General features: G+C 43.5%; 1 protein-coding gene across 3 annotated transcripts in view; it reads right to left on the bottom strand.

The window, feature by feature from the left end:
- LIN7A (lin-7 homolog A, crumbs cell polarity complex component) overlaps nt 1–17883 on the bottom strand; it is a 97223-nt gene extending 79340 nt beyond the window's left edge. For 2 of the 3 annotated variants that reach the window (XM_060244566.1, XM_060244565.1), the window contains exon 1: nt 17744–17883. In XM_060244566.1, the coding sequence (XP_060100549.1) occupies nt 17744–17789 (46 nt within the window). In that variant the 5' untranslated portion in view covers nt 17790–17883. The remainder of the gene's footprint in view (nt 1–17743) is intronic. The other variant, XM_060244567.1, reaches the window with a different exon arrangement.
- Between the last annotated feature and the right edge of the window lie 701 nt (nt 17884–18584).

The following is an 18584-nucleotide window of genomic DNA, read 5'->3' on the forward strand; positions in this document are numbered from 1 at the left end:
GTACTCTCCTACGTCTGAGAGGTATACATTTCTGCACTTCTCACCATAAAATCACTGTCCTTGAGCAGTTGACCTTTTAGGACAGTTTGAGGGGTTAAATACTTTTGTCTCACAATTAGCAATATATAAGATCGATCAAATTAGAAGGTGGGAAATGATACCTTGGGAGAGACCAGTTTCCCAGACACGGTTCTGTGAGAATTCTTGTTTTCACAGCCTGAGCTAGATTCTCCAGCCTGGAGACTGGTAACCTCCCTGTGCTTGCAGAGGATGAGAGACAGTTTTCATGATCGTCTGAGAACAGGTTGCTGAAGCTGCTAGAAAGATAGGTTTCAATGTTAATAAGAAACTGTAGGTGTTTGCAATTAATAATTAACGGGGCAGTGTTATTAGAAAGGGTTGCAGAACTAGTCATGAATGTCTTTGCAACAGTATCCCCCCGTAACACAAGTTCCAGATCATAATAAGAACATGAGGGAAGCCATGTTAGATCAGGCCAACACTCTGTATCACACAGTGGCAAGAAAACAAAACAAAACCCATATTCCATCAGAAGGTTCACAAGTGGTGCTAGAAGCCCTTCCACTTTGCCCCCCCAATCACCAAGAATACAGAGCATCACTGCCCCAGACTGTTCCAATAAAATGCTGTGGCTAATAGCCGCTGATGGACCTCTGTTCCATATTTTTATCCAATCCCCTCTTGAAGCTGGCTATGCTTGTAGCCTCCACCACCTCCTGCGGCGGTGAATTCTACATGTTAATCACCACACTGCAAATATTAAAAAGAGCTCAAGTAAGTAGCAGTATCTTTAAGTGTGCACCAAGTTGTGAAACACAAGTTGCAGATCATGATAAGAACATAAGAGAAGCCGTGTTGGATCAGGCAAACACTCTGTGTCACACAGTGGCCAATATATATATATATATATATATATATATATATATATATATATATATATATATATATATATATATATATATATACACACACACACACACACACACACATTGTGGCTAATAGCCTCTGCTCCATATTTTCATCTAACCCCACCCCTCTTGAAGCTGGCTATGCTTGTAGCTTTCACCACCTCCTGTGGCAGTGAATTCCACATGTTAATCACCCTTTGGGTGAAGTTCTTCCTTTTATTTGTTTTAACCTGACTGATCAGCAATTTCACTGAAGCCCATGAGTTCTTGTATTGTGAGAAAGGGAGAAAAGTACTTCTTTCTCTGCTTTCTCCATCCCATGCATAATCTTGTAAACCTCTATCGTGTCATCCCGCAGTCGACGTTTCTCCGAGCTAAAGAGCCCCAAGCGTTTTAACCTTTCTTCATAGGGAAAGCCTTAATCATTCTAGTTGCCCTTTTCTACACTTTTTTCCAATGCTATAATACACTTTTTGAGGTGTGGTGACCAGAACTGTACACAGTATTCCAAATGAGCCCACACCATCAATTTATACAGGGGGGCATTATGATACCGGCTGCTTTGTTTTCAATCCCCTTCCTAATAATTCCCAGCGTAGCGTTGGCCTTTTTTATTGCAATCGCACACTGTCTTGACATTTTTTCAGTGAGTTATCTACCACGACCCCCAAGATCTCTCTCTTGGTCAGTCTCTACCGGTTCACACCCCATCAACTTGTATTTGTACCCGGGATTCTTGGCCCCGATGTGCATTACTTTGCACTTGGCCACATTGAACCTCATCTGCCACGTTGTCGCCCACTCACCCAGCCTCAGCAGACCCCTTTGGAGTGCCTCACAATCCTCTCTGGTTCTCACCACCCTGAATAATTTAGTGTCATCTGCAAACTTGGCCACTTTGCTGCTTACTCCCGACTCCGGGTCATTAATGAACAAGTTAAAGAGCATGAGTTGTATCGACACGCAACCTGATGCAACCTGATGTTAAAGGGACGTGTTACATGTATAATGTTAGCTGTGTTCAGTTTTAAAGCCATCATTTTATCCGTTGGGTATGTCTCCTCTCCAAACTATGTCTGCTTAGAACCGTTGCATCTCCACAATTCTCTAAATAACGTCTGTGTTGCAAAACACGCTTTCCCCAAACAATATGAAGCCTGCTACACCTGTGGCTGACCCTCCTTTCCCCCTTAGAAAACATTCGGCATTCCTTGGGGACGGCAGATCCCTAGCCTCCCATCGGGAACTGTTGCGTCACTCTCCCATAAGGAAACATACGGCGTTCGTTTTTTGTGTGTGCACATGCATGTGGGGGCGGGGCAGCTGTCACTTTGTAAAGCGGCTTGATGATGATAGGGGCCCCCTATCTACTACTATTAGAGATTGCCATGAACTGGTTTGTGTTGGTTTTTGGTTTGTTTGATTGCCCGAACTGGTGGTAAACAAAGGTTTGTGGTTCATTTGATTTCCCAAACCGGTTCATTTGGTTAGGGATGTGTAGAATAGTTCATCATGAGTTAGAGATGCCAAATTCACCACGAGTCCTCAGTAGGCTCTCCTGCACCCACCCTCCAAGTTTGGTGAAGACTTGATTTGGAATGTCCAAGTTATAGCACACCCCCAAGGCAGGTGCCTTCAGGAAATCTCAGCTTCAGTTCTCATGACAACTAACTCTTCTCTCTTCATGCTGCAAAATGAGAGGCTGAGTCTGCTCTCCAGCAGAGCAGAATGGGAGCTCCTTGACTGGCTCCCAGGGCTGCCAATCAAGGTATGGACAACTGAAATGGTTGTATCTAGGGCTCCCAGAAGTTTACCCCTAGCACTGCTTAGGAATTTATTGAACTGGCACCAGGTTGTTTGGAAAACAAACTGCAACGAACCAAACCAACCACCAACGAAAAAGGCGGTTCATTTTCTGGTTCGGGAATGGTGTGACCAAATGAACTGGTTTGAAACCGCAATTCATTTTTCGGTTCATGATCTTACCTATTGTTTTTCTCTCACTATATTTTGACACATCTACTCCATGCCCGCTACATGAATTTTCAGGCCAAAACCTAAATTTATCAATGGAACTTGCAATACTGCAGGAGAATGCCTTCAAATTGCTTGAGACAGATTTGAGAACAAGACGTATTATTCCCAACAATTTTGGATTATTTTAATGTCAAAAGTCATGTTAATGCCTGAGTGATTTCTAATTTGACTTTTTTACAGTTTGCAGTTTTGACTTGTAGGAAACATTACAGCCAGCGGTAATGCTTTTTCCTTGCTATGATATCTTTATGTACCAAAGGAACTGCAATTCCCAAGCATCATAATAAATTAATGTAAGCAGGAAAAGATGAAATCTGTAATTTGCTCAAACCATGTTCAGTGGGAGACCATCCATAGAACTGACACAACATTATTCCCATTTCATCTGTACAATTAAAATATTTGATTCACAAGTTATCTTAAGGAGTATTTATAATCAAGCTGTAACCTATATTCAGTTCCCAAAGCAACCTTTCCTTCTTTCCAGAACCTGATTCAGACAGCACCTGAAAAGCCTGCTTCCAGCCTTCTAATTCTGTGCTCTTACTAAGGAAGGATCCTTGGGTGCTCTGGCCTTCTAACATAGCCTTGGTCCTCGGGGGGGGGGGGTATGTCCCAGCATGAAGAACTGCTCAGCTAATAAACTAAGTCTGCATAAGGAACTGCTCAGTATTATTAAATTAGGAAGCTATCCTCTTCCTGTCTCTCAGCCACAATGTTAACATTAACAATTACTGCAATTATTAGGTCACTATTAAATAGTTTTGCTCCATAGATAACTGCAAATTAATTGCCTTCAGATTCTATCTGATGAACAGTTTTGTTCTGATGATGGAACTCTCTTCAAAGGACTCAAAACATCCCACATAGTCATCTTTCATATAAAGCATATCATATCATATCAATTACACCTACATGTATAGCACACTTTTGATTTTAACACTTGCGATGGAGTCGCTATATACTGGCACTTAATGAATCTGCTGGCATTAGAATGTGGCTAATGATACACTTCACTTCTCTTCTTATACTCTGCTATGTTTCTCTACATCCTCAGTTTGTCCCTTACAATATTCCTTCACCCTTGCCCACTATATGCCACATGATCTTCTGCCTTCTAAATCCTTGAAATTCTGGAACATCTGCAATTCAATCTACTGGTTAGCTGAACTGCTGCGCATCCCTTCCTCTACCAGTCCTGCCCCAAGCAAAGCTCATGTTAAATAGCAGTGCTTGTGAGATTAAACTGCAAAGTGATTAAAATTCCCATTATTTTGGAAATGTGTTCTACACACCAGGAGTATGCTGCAAGACATTTTTGCAGGCAAGAAAACATATGCTGACAATAGGCTTCCCAACCCTCCCGCCCAGGCAGGGGACCCCAGGTTTTCCACCCTCTTCCCCCGCTCCCCAAAAAAACGGAAGCGGGGGGAGGGGGAAACGGCGCCGGGGAGCATGGCGAGCTGCCCCAGCCCAGAGCGGGCGAGGCCGCCGCGCCGCCCCGCTGCCGCCCCCTCCCCGCCCACCGTAGCTGGGGCTCGTGCTCAACTCACAAAGAACTACAGCTCTCATGAGCCTCCCCCCACAGGACGCTCTCATGTGCGTCACGAATGCGCGACATGGACATCGAGGCATCGCGGCACTCCCTGTTGGGAATCCCCTCCCTTTTTCGCCGGTGACGTGCACTCTCTCAGGCGTTCAGAGTTTCGCCGGCTGGCGGAGGGAGCGGACGCATGACCCATGGCGGAGAGAGGGCAGGCATGGCCCTGAACAGCGGGGGAAACCCCTTCGAGGGGGACCCGGGGAATCCCTTCCAGGTGCGTCAGCAGGCGGGGCGGGGGGATCCCTTGGGTAACTGTGGCCCGGGAACAATTGGGGACTTACCTCGGTATGGATCACCAACTAGGGTAATGGGTGTTGGTTGGGGTGATGAACCGCGGGTCCTGCTGGGCAGGCATAGACTTGGCACGGGGTGGGAGTAGGGTTGCCAATCCCCAGGCGGTGGCAAGTTTGGAGCCCTTCCCCCCTCCCCCCCTTTCAGGGACATCAGAAAGCGGGGAGTGGGGGGAAGCAAATAGCTGCTGGGCACTCCATTATTCAGTATGGAGACCATCTCCATACTGAATGATGAAGAATTGATCCCCAGGTATCTGAGGCTCTGGGGGGACCCTGTTTTTTTTTTTAGATAGAGGCACCAGATTTTCAGCATAGCTTCCAGTGCCTCTCCCCAAAATACCCGCCAGGTTTTAAAAAGATTGGACCAGGGGGTCCAATTCTAAGGGCCCCCAAAGAAGGTGCCCCTATCCTTCATTATTTCTAATGGAGGGAAGGCATTTAAAAGGTGTGCAGTCCCTTTAAATGTGATGGCCAGAACTCCCTTTGGAGTTCAGTTGTACTTGTCACAACTTTACCCCTGGCTCCACCCTCAGTGTCTCCTGGCTCCATCCCCAAAGTCTCCTGGCTCCACCCCCAAAGTCCCCAGATATTTCTTGAATTGGACTTGGCAACCCTAGCTGACAAGAATCAAAGAAAGGAATACCTGTGTTTGAATCTTAAATCCCCTCTCATTAAATCAATCTTAGGCATCTACAATATTGTGTGTATTGGGGGGGGGGGGGAGAGAAGAGCTTTTCAGCCATGAATTACTTGATGGTATTTTCGACAGGCACATATTGATTGTAAATGCCATTGTGGTGTACAGATAAAAATAGAGCACAGTTTCATGTTGCTACTGGTAATATCTGGGACCAAGGAAAATAACACAAGGATAGCCCCTGGAGAAGACTTACTGCCCAGTTCCAGCACCAAGTTAATTGAACAAGGAGAGGTTACAACAGCATAGTGAAGTTACAGTGGTATATGGGTGTTGTTATGGCTTTGTCAAGTATCATGTGGATGAAACCACAGTGGGAGAAGTAATGGATGGATTTGATAGAATGAAAGGACTGGTTAAATGATTGTCTTAATTTGAAGGCTATCTTCCTGCATAATAAAGCTCTACCTTGCCAACTAGTGTAAAGTTAAAACAGCAAAATAACTGCCCTACATAAATATGTAGCATGCAGAATAATACAGTGTAGCCCTATCTTGTCAGATCTTGGAAGCTAAGCAGGATTGGTAATTGGATGGGGGATCACCAAGGAAAACTCTATGAAGAAAGGCAATGGCAAACCACCGCTACTTCTCACTTGCCTTGAAAAACCTTTTATGGGGTCACTATAAATTGGTTGAACTTGTTGACATATGCATACATAAGTAAATATGTAGTGATTTAAGACAGTAGAGAGCCAATGTCCACTATTTCCCTCTCTGCTTCCTGTCCCCACAGCTACTGTGAAGAAATGGATACAAACTAACTCTACAGCCATTCACAGCTCACAGGTAGTAGCCCTAGCAAGAAAACATAGCTCACAACAATGTGAAGCTACATTGCTCTGTCTCAGTGTTTAGAGAACCCCTGGCAAAGAAGTGGGGACTGTGATGATGAAGGCCTTTAGTATAATAGTCTAGTGCAGGGGTCCCCAACTCCTGGGCCATGAACCGATCCTGGTCCATGGCTTGTTAGCAACCAGGCCATGAGTTGTATAATTATTTCATTATATATTAAAGGTAATGGTAGTCCCCTATGCAAGCACCAGTTGTTTTCAACTCTAGGGTGACGTTGCTTTCACAACGTTTTCACAGCAGACTTTTTACGGGGTGGTTTGCCATTGCCTTCCCCAGTTATCGACACTTCCCCCCCTACCTGAATCAGCTTCTGCTGGAATTGAACTCAGGTCGTGAGCAGAGGGCTCTGACTGCAGTACTACAGCTTTATCACTCTGCGCCACGTGGCTCATTATATATTACAATGTAGCAATAATAAGACATTGGATTTATATCCTGCCCTCCACTCCAAATTTCAGAGCAGCTCACAATCTCCTTTATTTTCTTTCCCCACAACATACACCTTGTGAGGTAGGTGGGGCTGAGAGAGCTCTACCAGAAGGTTCCCTTTCAAGGATGACTCTGCGAGAGCTATGGCTGACCTAAGGCCATTTCAGCAGCTGCAAGTGGAGGAGTGGGGAATCAAACCCAGTTCTCTCAGATAAGAGTCTGAGCACTTAACCACCAAACCAAAATAAAGTGCACAACTGTATCTTCCCAAAACCATTGCCCCACCCCCAGTCCATGGAAAAATTCCACAAAACCAGTCCCTGGTGCCAAAAAGGTTGGGGACCGCTGGTCTAGCACACTAGGGCACATTTCTACATTGAAAAGCACAATGAACTCTGAAAAACAAACAGCAATGAAGAGCAATGAATGCATAGCAGTGCACTTGCATAAGTTTATAGCAAGCATTACTAATCGCACCTGGCTTCACCCACTGTGTTACTGACAGAATTATTAAATATTGCCTTTGATGTTCAGTTGGTGAAAATAGCTACAAAGGCAGAGCTTAGTGAGAGGAGGGATAGTGTTAGATCTGTTATCAATGTTTATGGAGATAGTCCTCTGATCAACCCCTTTTATTAGAGTCAATAACTAGGCCAAATATAAATTAAAATGAGTTTTACTATAGAGAAAATAACAATTTAAATATATGCACACAAATTGGGTGACATACATGCAAGATATTGAAATAAAAGTAAGTAGCGGGTAAAAGAGAAGGGGAGGAGATTTACGAGTAATACTTTGCAAGATCTTGGAAAATGGTTCAGCCTGTTGACAGAAGAGAGGGATGTGTGCAGAATGACCAGCGCTATACACACGAGACCTGATATGGACTGGGGTGCTGCTTTGTGATTGGTCAGCAGAACACATGGCATAGCAGAATTGGGTGTACCTGAAAATGTATCCTATAAAGGTATGTTAATGTGAGTGAGCTAAAATGACAATGACATAATGGGTTTAGGAGATCCTAACAAAAAGCAATGTTTGAGTTTCCCCAGGTGCTAAACAAGAAGAAAGGCATTTCTTAACAGGTGTGATGAGATATTCCATAGCAGGGGTGGCCAACGGTAGCTCTCCAGATGTTTTTGCCTACAACTCCCATCAGCCCCAGCCAGCACGATCAATGGCTGGGGCTGATGGGAGTTGTAGGCAAAAAACATCTGGAGAGCTACCGTTGGCCACCCCTGTTCTATAGGGTGGTAACCTGGTGGAACTGACCAGATAATAATTCCTTGATAGCCATGCAGGAAGTTAGGACATGTAAATGTAGACAAACGTTGGAGGATTTGTGTACACAGACGAGGTTATTAGCTAGAGGGAAGAAATACTATTAATACCATAGTGTGGCAGGATTCCTTAGAGGAAGACAGATATTCAGGCCTCTTTTTGGGCAGGAGCTCACAAGAGCAGAGCTCCAGAACCTCTACATTTTATTGCGTTCTTTCTTTCTTACTGGTTTCTGAGCTCCACTGTTCAGACCCCCTGTGAGAATTTTGCTGAACTCTAACATTTGACAAACTTTCTAATATCCCCCCCCGCAAAAAAGGGGGGGGGGAATAACCAAAACATATAAAGCAGACAGATGGAAATCTTCCTCATACCATGTGGCCACATAGGAGAAAGTAATTTAAAAAGTATGACGGAAGTAAGGTTTTATTATGACAATTAGAATTCCAGAAGCATTTTAAAGTAGATGCTGAGCTGATACAATTTAGTACACCTTCTGGTGATGTCAAGGGTGTATGGCAAATGCAAATAAGCTATGCAAATGAGTTGTGCTAAGGAGCTCCAGCACCTCTTTTTCTACAAAATGACCCTACAGAACATAATCCATTCATACCACGGAGGATGTACTAGAGGTATGATCCTTTGTTATGTGCCTTTTCTGACAATAGGTAGCCTCTTAGCCCGTTATAAACTGGGACCTTTGGATTATGGCCAGCTGCCCATCCTTTGTTTCCCAGAAGAGGGAGAAGGCTGGAGGGGAGGGGGGCGGGGAGATGCATAGAGGAATGTTGCAACAAGTTTGTTGTTTTGAATCTTTGTCTATCTCAGGTCCAACAATGGCTCCAAGCAAGCCCATCATTAGTGCCAAGCCTGGCTTTCTGGGTGTTGGGGTGTCTCTGCTCTCGTGGAAGGACCACCCCAGGCTGGAGAATGGGTACCCTGGCAACAACTGTATTGTGGTGGTGGGCGGGTTGTTTGCTTTTGTTTTGCTGCTGGGAGGTAGGCTGGTCCCACCTAGCAGGCAGAGAATGATGCCTTTCCCAAATCAAATTGAAAACTGGGGGGAGAGACTTTCGGGCTCAGTCATCTTGCCTTCAGAAGTATCCGCAGATCGTCCTCCTGCGGTGCCTCTGATTCTGGCTTTTGGAGGGGGGGTCACCGAAGTGGCACCCTCCTAGAAAAGCCCTGGAGGGGTTTTTTCTTCGGCATGGGACTTTTGCAGGGAGCTAGGGATTCAGCAGCGGCTGTCCCTGTGCTTCCTGCATGTCCCGAGGCTCCACAGCCATGAAAGTTGGTGCACCAACAGAAAAAGATGAACGCCCGACTTCTTTCTTTCTTTCGCTTTTCTCAGTATGCCTTTGATGTAGCGTCTTTCTATTCCTAATGTGGCAATTCTACTTAACAAGTGACTTTTCAATACCGCTGGCTAATGGGTCGCTTTGCATAACAACGAGAGGCTAGCTCAAAGAAAGAGAAATGAGGCCTCAAAAAGTCTACGAGCAATCTTAAGTATTGCTAACTATTTAAATTGGATTGAATACAAATACTAAAACCGACCCGGATTACTATTGGACATATACAAAAGAGACCAACATTAGACTGCAATGATCTGAACATAAAGGAGATATATTTTAGAGAGATCTGTCTCTGTCGCCTGACTGTATATGAAATGAAACATTTGAAATCTCAGCTGGAGCTCTTGTGGAATGTGGATTTAACAGGACCCTGAAGCTACTTTTCAACTTGGATTAAGAGACTGTTTGCTGTCAGAGAAAATGGCACTGCCTAGCGAAATGTCTTATAAAAAAGATTTCTTATCCAATATCAGTTCTCTGAGACAGGATCTTGGCTCATTAATGCAGCTTATTAGAGAGCAAATGGGTATTCTTATGCTGAAAACTAGTGAAACTGAAAATCTACAGAAGTGTTAAAGAGATTCGGCTGACATCCATGGAATTGGAAAGGGAAAGTGCTACGCTCTGAAACCAACAAAAGAAAACCAAAATGGATCCCTATGTCGCAGCAGTAAAACAAGACCGGAAATTAAGATTCAGTGAAATGATCATATTGATGTAAGAGTTGGATTAATTGTTGAAAAGGTAGATAGTACAACTGTTTTGTAATCTGGTAGATTTGTTTCTAACATGCCTCTCTGGAGAAACTGTTTAGACTGAGATAGATAAATTATTAAGTTGTATTTTTTGTAATTTGTTAAAGATAAAAATATGATTTCTATGTGTCTATTTTAATAAGGATTTTGTTAAACCAACAATTTAATTTGTGCTTATAATAGGGTTATGCTAAATTAGGCAAAATTGGTGCTGAGATGGTTTTGAAAATTTTTTTCTTAACTTTATACACTTATTTGTGTTCAAGAAGAATTGTTGACATTCATATTGCTAGTATTAGTTTATTAAAAATTTTCTGTAATGAAAGAAAGGATGGTAAAATATATGGAGATCTTTATACCTGCAGGCAGAATGATCCGGGTAGTCTATTTGGAGGTAGAATTATAATTGGTATATTTGTACTTTTTTCTGTTTCTGTTTTTCCCATTCTGTAAATGCCCCTTTCCCCCTTTTATGTATCTTTTGTACTGCTTTATCTTTCTGTAGTTAAAACCAATAAAAATTATAAAATCTGAAAACGGGGGGGAGAGGTGGTTACTTAAATATTTTTGTCTATGTCATTGTTCCTGCACTCTGCACCCAAACGTTTCCCTAAACCTCAAGAGTTGTCTCTCAGTGGTAGTAATAAAGCCATCAGACAGGGACACTTTATCCTAAGGAAGTACAGAGTCCTCTTTTTTTGGTAAGACTCTACTTATTACTGATGACCATTCCAATATCTTTTTAGGCAACAAGGCTGCAATTCAGCATGCAAAGAAGCAGGAGATGTTCCCTATTCTGATCCCTCACCATACCAACGACCCCCAAAGGCCTTCAGCTGTGTCTACTGGAAAACCTGATGTTTGTATGTGGGGTTGCCACATTTGTGTTATAGCAAGATAAAATATCTTTTGTGCCTCTGAAAATAACCACACACAGCAAAGTAACAGGTGCAGCCCTACCAGAGAGCCAGTTTGATGTAGTGATTAAGTGCACAGACTCTTATCTGGGAGAACTGGGTTTGATTCCCCACTCCTTCACTTGCAGCTACTGAAATGGCCTTGGGTCAGCCATAGTTGTCACAGAGTTGTCCTTGAAAGGGCAGCTTCTGGGAGAGTTCTCTCAGGCCCACCTACCTCACAGGGTGTCTGTTGTGGGGGAGGAAGGTAAAGGAGATTGTAAGCCACTCTGAGACTCTGAGATTCAGAGTAAAGGGTGGGGTATAAATCCATTATCTTCTACCCAGCATGAATCTGCAATGATGGGGGAAAGCTGCATCTATTACTCGGTCTCTTATACCAATTTCAATGGGTGTAGAAACCTTGTTAGAACAAAAAATCTGCACCCCAATGTCTCTGTTTTGCTTTACATTTCAGTTCTGTCTCTGGTATTTTGAGGTGTCTTGGTGTCTTTGGTATTTTGAGGTGTCTGGTATCTTGCTATTTACCTTTGCTTTTGGAATAGTCCAGTGTACAGGCACACTTTCCATAACTACATTCCATCAGAGTTCAAAGTCTACATATTCTTCATAGCCACAGGAACCCAACCAAGTTAAGGGCTCAGGCTCCCAACAAACAGTTCACTGTCCCTTGTATAGTACTATACACTGTCCTTGTATAATGAAACCATGATACATGAAGTAAAGGGCTGAGTAGGATGGATAACAAAGTCTGGTGCTAAAATAATCAGCATCTACTGGCAACCAGATTCACATGAAGGAGACAGGACAATATGAAGGGACTGGACAACATTAAGAGCATTCTAAGAGCAAACTGCCACAGACAGCTCCTAGCATCACCAGCTCTGATTAACAGAATCAGTGCTGTATTTAGCCATTTCCTCTGCAAGTTTGCAGCCAAGGACTGAACTTAGAATCTTTTTTTGGTTGAGCCTGTGTTCTCCTACTGCATCTCATTGGAATCAGTGGTACCAGGCTGTCTGATTGGTACCATCCCATGCAAGAACATGGAAAGGACTGAAGAGGGCATGTTGCAGAGTCAGGCTCCTTGAGACTGTAAAGATTCTATCATCATTTCTTCTGTCATGCATGGTTGCTATTAGACCAGTGGTCCCCAACCTTTTGGCACCAGGGACCGGTTTTGTAGAAGATAATTTTCCCACAGACCGAAGGGGTGGGCGGGGAACAATGGTTACAGGATGATACAACTGTGCACTTTATTTCTATTAGTTTGGTGTGGTGATTAAGTGTGTGGACTCTTATCTGGGAGAACAGGGTTTGATTTCCCACTCCACTTGCAGCTGCTGGAATGGCCTTGGGTCAGTCAAAGCTCTGGCAGAGCTGTCCTTGAAAGGGCAGCTTCTGGGAGAGCTCTCTTAGCCCCACCCACCTCACAGAATGTCTGTTGTGGGGGAGGAAGGTAAAGGAGATTGTGAGCAGCTCTGAAACTCTGAGATTCAGAGTGGAGGGCAGGATATAAATCCAATGTATTATTAATTCTGCTACTAGTACTACTACATTGCAATATATAAAGAAATAATTATACAACTCACGGCCCAGTCGCTAACAGGCCACGGCCCAGGGGTTGGTGACCTCTGCATTAGACTACTGAGATAGTTTACTGTTTTAACTCAAATGGCATTCCTTTTCTGCCATGGCAAAAAAAAAAGTGGCTGCTTGCACTGTCCTCCCAGGAGACAACCCTTTGCTGAAGAGTTTGGGCTTGTGGCTGTAGGTACTGACAGTTTCCCCAACCACTAAGCTATCTTAGTATTAGATATTAGAGCAGTTTCTGTGGATCACTTATGGAAGTATGCTTGGGCCTTGGTATGTGGGAAAGGGTATGGAAAGGATTCTTGCTAACTGAGATATCACTAAAAGCATGGTTGTGATTGGTGGGTGATACAATGTGTGGTAATAGCTGTTTTTTATAAGTTTGATTTCTTTTTGTACTAGTAATATTATGTTTTGCTACTGAAAGAGCTTGGGATATTAACTGGTTAAAACTGGTATAAATTCTAGCACAGTAATGGCCATTTTAGCAAGAACATGGGATTCCATAGCTGAAACACAGAACTTCCTGTTTGGCTGTTATCTTAAGTAAGTTTACTAAAGAGTAACTGAACTCAGTGGAGCCTTTTTCCAACCCACCATGCATAGGCCTGGGCTGTACAATGATCATTTGTCATTATCTTGGCTAAACATGGCAAATCAGTATACTACACCATGGACAATTTCTCTTTCTAGTGGCATATCAAATCCCCCTTGCATCTCCTACTTTAAGTATACTGGAATTAAAATATTTATTGGCATTTTTCTGGGATAAATTATGGCCAACATTATTAACCTTCCTACTAGTTTTGTGTAGTTGGAAAACTTAAGTGGAATCAACAGTCGGTAAATCTTGGAAGAATGCTTCTCTCTTCTTGCCCCTTATTCGGTGTTTAGCTGGCAAGCATTACTGACCACTGGAGAGACTACTTCATGCAATATCAACACATAATACTGGATGCTTCATACATAATAATATTTATATTATGCAAAGATGTAGGTAATTAAACTGCTACTGTATTATTTTCAATAAAAATGTCAATGAATTTTAAATTTGACTTAGCACATTCATTTGCAAAATTTAAAATAATGAACGCTTCAGATGGCTTAGCAGAATAAAAAAACCTAATTAAGTCTTGACCCACCTCCAAACCATAATACTTCTTAAAATTGTGACCAATGTGTTTGGTAATAGTCACCTATCTTTTAATATACATGGTGATACATGCCCTGAGCCCGCTGCGGCGGGGAGGGTGGGATATAAATAAAATATTATTATTATTATTATTATTATTATACACACCCTCATATAAAATTCATCTGAAACCTAAGTATACAAGGTGGAATTGTAATTACATTTAACTTTCATCTACTCCCTTTAAATAGTAATGCTTTCCTTTGAAAAGCTGTGCTTCCTAATGGATTGCCATCTGTTAAACCTTTTGCCAGGAAATATTTATCCTGCTTAATGTAGTCAGCACTGGGGCAGAGCTGCAGATTACACCCTGGGATTCTAAGAAAAAGGCAGGAAAACTCTTCTCATTAAACAGTGTTCTCTCTTTCCTTTAACTGTTTATCTAAACTAGGGTGGGGAACCTTTTTTCTGCCAAGGGCCATATTGATATTTATAACATAATTCATGGGCCATACAAAATTATCAACTTAAAAAACAGTGCTCTGTTGAGGAAGAACGATTCAGACTAGCAAAATTAATGCAAATAATTGTTTCTCTATTTGAAGTCATGTGGGGAGAGCCTAATCTGGCACACACACACGGCCTGCCACCCTAGGCAAACACATAGGTCCAGGAACTCAGTAGCATATTAGACCACATCCCCTAATATTAGATATTAGGTCACACACTCATTGGCATATTAGGCCACACCATCTGGGATAATCAAGAGAGAAAGAAAGGGAGAAAGGGGGTAGGAAAGGGAAAGAAAGAAATGGGGGGAAGAAAGGGAAATGAAATGGAGGGAAGAAGGGATAATAAATGTAGAAAAGGGGTGAAGAAATGGAAAGAAAGGGAAATAAAGAAATGGGGGAAGAAAGGGAAGAAAAGGGAATAAAGAAAGGGGAATAAAGGGAAACAAAGAGATGGGGAGAAGAAATGGAAAGAAAGTGAAATAAAGAAATGAGGGGAAAACTTACCTGAACTGTGACAGTAACTTTTCCAGGCTCTGCAGCAATTCTGGCTGGCCAGCCATGCCCCAGGGAGGCTGCCGCACAGTACATCTGGGCCCTGTGATCCCTGCCTGGCCCCAGGGAGGCTGCTACACAGCATGGCTGAGTCCCACAATCCTCGCTGGCCAGCCAGGCCCCGGAAAGGCTGCCACATGGCTTGGTTCGGCCCAGCAATCCCCCGAGGGCCACATCAAGTGATCTCGAGGGCCATATATGGCCCTTGGGATGGAGGTTCCCCACCCCTGATCTAAACTGTTTTTGTATACCATACATTATACACTTCAGAAATCAATTTTAGTAAAGATTATGACCATCAAACAAATACCTCTAGTCTTCGTCAGAATCCAGAAAAGTTGTCTAAAGTTTAAACAAATTTAAACTGAGATCAACAGAGTTCTTTTTCATAGAATGGACAAAAATAATCTTTATATGTTTTCTATATCGACTCATTTGTAATCCTCAACAGATAGTGTATTTATAGCCAAACTCCTGATTCTAATAATTCTTAAGTGATATAGAAGCCCTGTGAAGTGGCTTTCAGGTACACACAGTACAGATTTCAAAATAAATGCCTGAAGTTCCTTGAACGCTGTATACCAAGAGAGTTAATTTGATTTCACTAAAATGCACAAAACAAGCAGTGGCAGAGCAAATAAGATGATCAACTGTTCTCTAATTTGTAATGTTCCTTGTGGGGACAAATGCTTATGAAGGGGAATCCTAACATCTTCATGACACATATTTTACCAATGGATTTCAAATTCCCAATGTAGCTTTGGGTTTGCTTGGTAAAATTTGATTTTTTGAAAACATAATTGTAGCATATCTACCTCTTAAATTAATTATAACAAACAGCAGTGCAGCATGGTTCTGCAATTGCACTCTTAGAGATGAAGAAATTATATAAGAACAGACATCAATGCCAAACACAATTACTTATTTTTTGGTTTCTACGTTGCCTCACAATTCTCATAGCAGCAACATCAAGTTAGAAGCTGACCGGCGAAGGATGGACTGGTTAGTTAAGATCAATACGTGACATCCAGAAGACCATCTAATTCCACTCCATTTTGGCCCTCATTGTCCACTTAAAATGAGGGATCATGATGATGGCAGGGTTGGTAGAATCAAGAATGACTAAAATTCTCCCTTTATGAATGTACAGATGCCCTATAATTATAGGGCTGTCATCCAAGGTGATAAATAAATAAAGAGAGCCCCGTGGTGCAGAGTGTTAAAGCTGCACTACTGCAGCCCTAAACTCTGCTCATGATCTGAGCTCAATCCCCGGCGGCAGCTGGGTTTTCAGGTAGCTGGCTTGAGGTTGACTCAGCCTTCCACCCTTCCGAGGCTGGAAAAATGAGTACCCAGCTTGCTGGGGGGGGGGGGGGGAGTGTAGATGACTGGGGAAGGCAATGGCAAACCACCCCGTAAAAAAGTCTGCTGTGAAAACATTGTGAAAGCAACGTCACCCCAGAGTCGGAAATGACTGGTGCTTGCACAGGAGACCTTTCCTTTCCATCCAAGGTACACTTAGCTGGAAGCTGATCTTTTGGAATTATGACTTAATTTTGGGAATTATCCATAGTACACCACTGCCCGCCACCCCCAAGACCTAGCACCTTGGGTATAAACCTTCAACCTGGCAACTTTATCCCACTTTACTCCCCATTCTCTCACTTCCTTCAAACACCCCATCTCTTAATTCTTGGGTTCTCTTCCTTCTGAATCCTCCTCCGTGAGTTTACCCACCAGTTTCTCCTTCCCATGTTAGAGCAGCCTGTGCTACCGATCCCAGCCAACTGTTATTGAAAGATGCACCCCACAGCACAATATAATACTGATTGCTGTGGTTTCTACCACAAGCATTTAATCCAGATTGGGAGCTTTCTCTCATTTTGCCACTGCATTTTACAGAAGGTTTATAGAAGGGGAGGGGCAAAACCACTCACCAAAAAGTAATCTAATTGAAAGGCAAATGTAAACCAGGTAGCACTTCTGCAGCTGCACTTGGTAGTGCAGTAAAGACAGACTGCAATTCTATGCAATAGCTATATGTAAAAATAAATTAATCATGCAAAAAATCAGAGAGCCTAGCACAGCACACAATAGCCACAGGCTATGTGAATACCCAGACCACATAAATTATCATAGACCCCTTCACACATTTTACCTGCTTAATCCAAATTGTTAAAAAACAAAACAAAACACTGAAATCCTTCCCCTTTTCCAATGAATTATTTTCTATGAAGTTTGGTCCATGTTTAACGACTGTTGGTCTAGACTGTGTTTGTTTTATTTCTTTTAAAAGTGGGTTCTTGCTGTATCTCCAGGCAGGTTGATCCTATGGCTTCAACACTGTGCTCTACCGATTAACCATTATGGCAAACGAGGCTCGCACACTCGTGTAAAGTTTTCACCCAGCCCTTTCCCCTTTCATACCATCTCCTCATGCATGTGCCCAGCCCTTTCAGCAGCCCTAAGTCCCCAGTGCTGAGGAACAGCTAACCCGTCTCGGAGGGCGTATTGTGTCCTATTCTCCTTCCAGTTCGGCAACAAGCCTGGAACCCCAGGTGCGGGTTAAGCGCGCTGCTGCCGGCTGACCAACGTTGCTCCTATGGGAATGGGACCCAGCCTGCGCTTATCTCACAGCCCGCTCAGGCAAAGGCAGAGGATTGGGCTCTTGGGGACGGAGCTTCAGTACAAGCGCGCTCTCTACAGCCTTTTGCGGCGGAAAGGGCAAAGGGGGAAAGCGGCTATCCTTCCAGGCTGCCATTGCAAGTGAAGCCGGATAAGGCGCCAAGCAGTGCGCTTACCTCTGTCCAGGCTCAGCGGCTGGACCACTGTCAGCGTCGTCGCCATGTCTGCAGCGCCACCGAAGCTGGAGTGACGCTCGATTCCAGCATCAGCCGGGAGAGTGATTGGGAGTGGGAGGGGGAAGAGGGTGGGGCTTCGGGAGGAGGACGGAGTGGGCAAGGGGGAGAGAGGCACGCGCGAACGTGTATGTGCATGCGTATTGAAGGGCGGCGAGGGGCAATAAGGATGGCGCAAGCGTGTGTGTGCAGGGAGGTGGTTGGAAACGCTGGGCTGGAATAGGGCTTGCAGAGAAAGCGCATGAGACAGGGGTCAACCGGAGGCCAGCTGCAGCCCTGAGCAACGGTCATGGCGTCATCTGAGATTGGGGCGGTCTTCCAAAAGAGTCTGGGGAGAGTCTCTATAACCTGCGCTGTCCTTTCCCCCAATCCATGTAAAGTCAAAACAGGAATCCAGTGACTCGTTAAGGACTAACAAGTGTATTTCAGCAGCAGCTTTTGTCAGACAGTTCAGTGCATGCTAGTTTCAATATTATTCGTCTTTAAGGTGCCGCTAGACTAATGTTGTCAACTTCCAAATAGGTCGCACGGACTCTTCAGATGACAGAGATCAGTTGTCCTGGAGAAAATGGCTGCTTTGGAGGTGGACACTGGCGTTATATTCTGCTCCTCAACCCCAACCTTTCCCAAGCAGTATCCCCAAATCTTCAGGAATGTCCCAACTTCAGACTCCTCTTTTATTTTATTGTTTCAGATTTAAAAAGGTAGCAGTCCCCTGTGCAAGTGTAGCAGGTAAATAACGAAGCCCCACACATTGCTTGGTTTGAAATGAGGTATTTTACTT

The sequence above is a fragment of the Heteronotia binoei genome, chromosome 8 (genome assembly GCF_032191835.1).
Source record: "Heteronotia binoei isolate CCM8104 ecotype False Entrance Well chromosome 8, APGP_CSIRO_Hbin_v1, whole genome shotgun sequence".
NCBI lineage: Eukaryota > Metazoa > Chordata > Lepidosauria > Squamata > Gekkonidae > Heteronotia > Heteronotia binoei.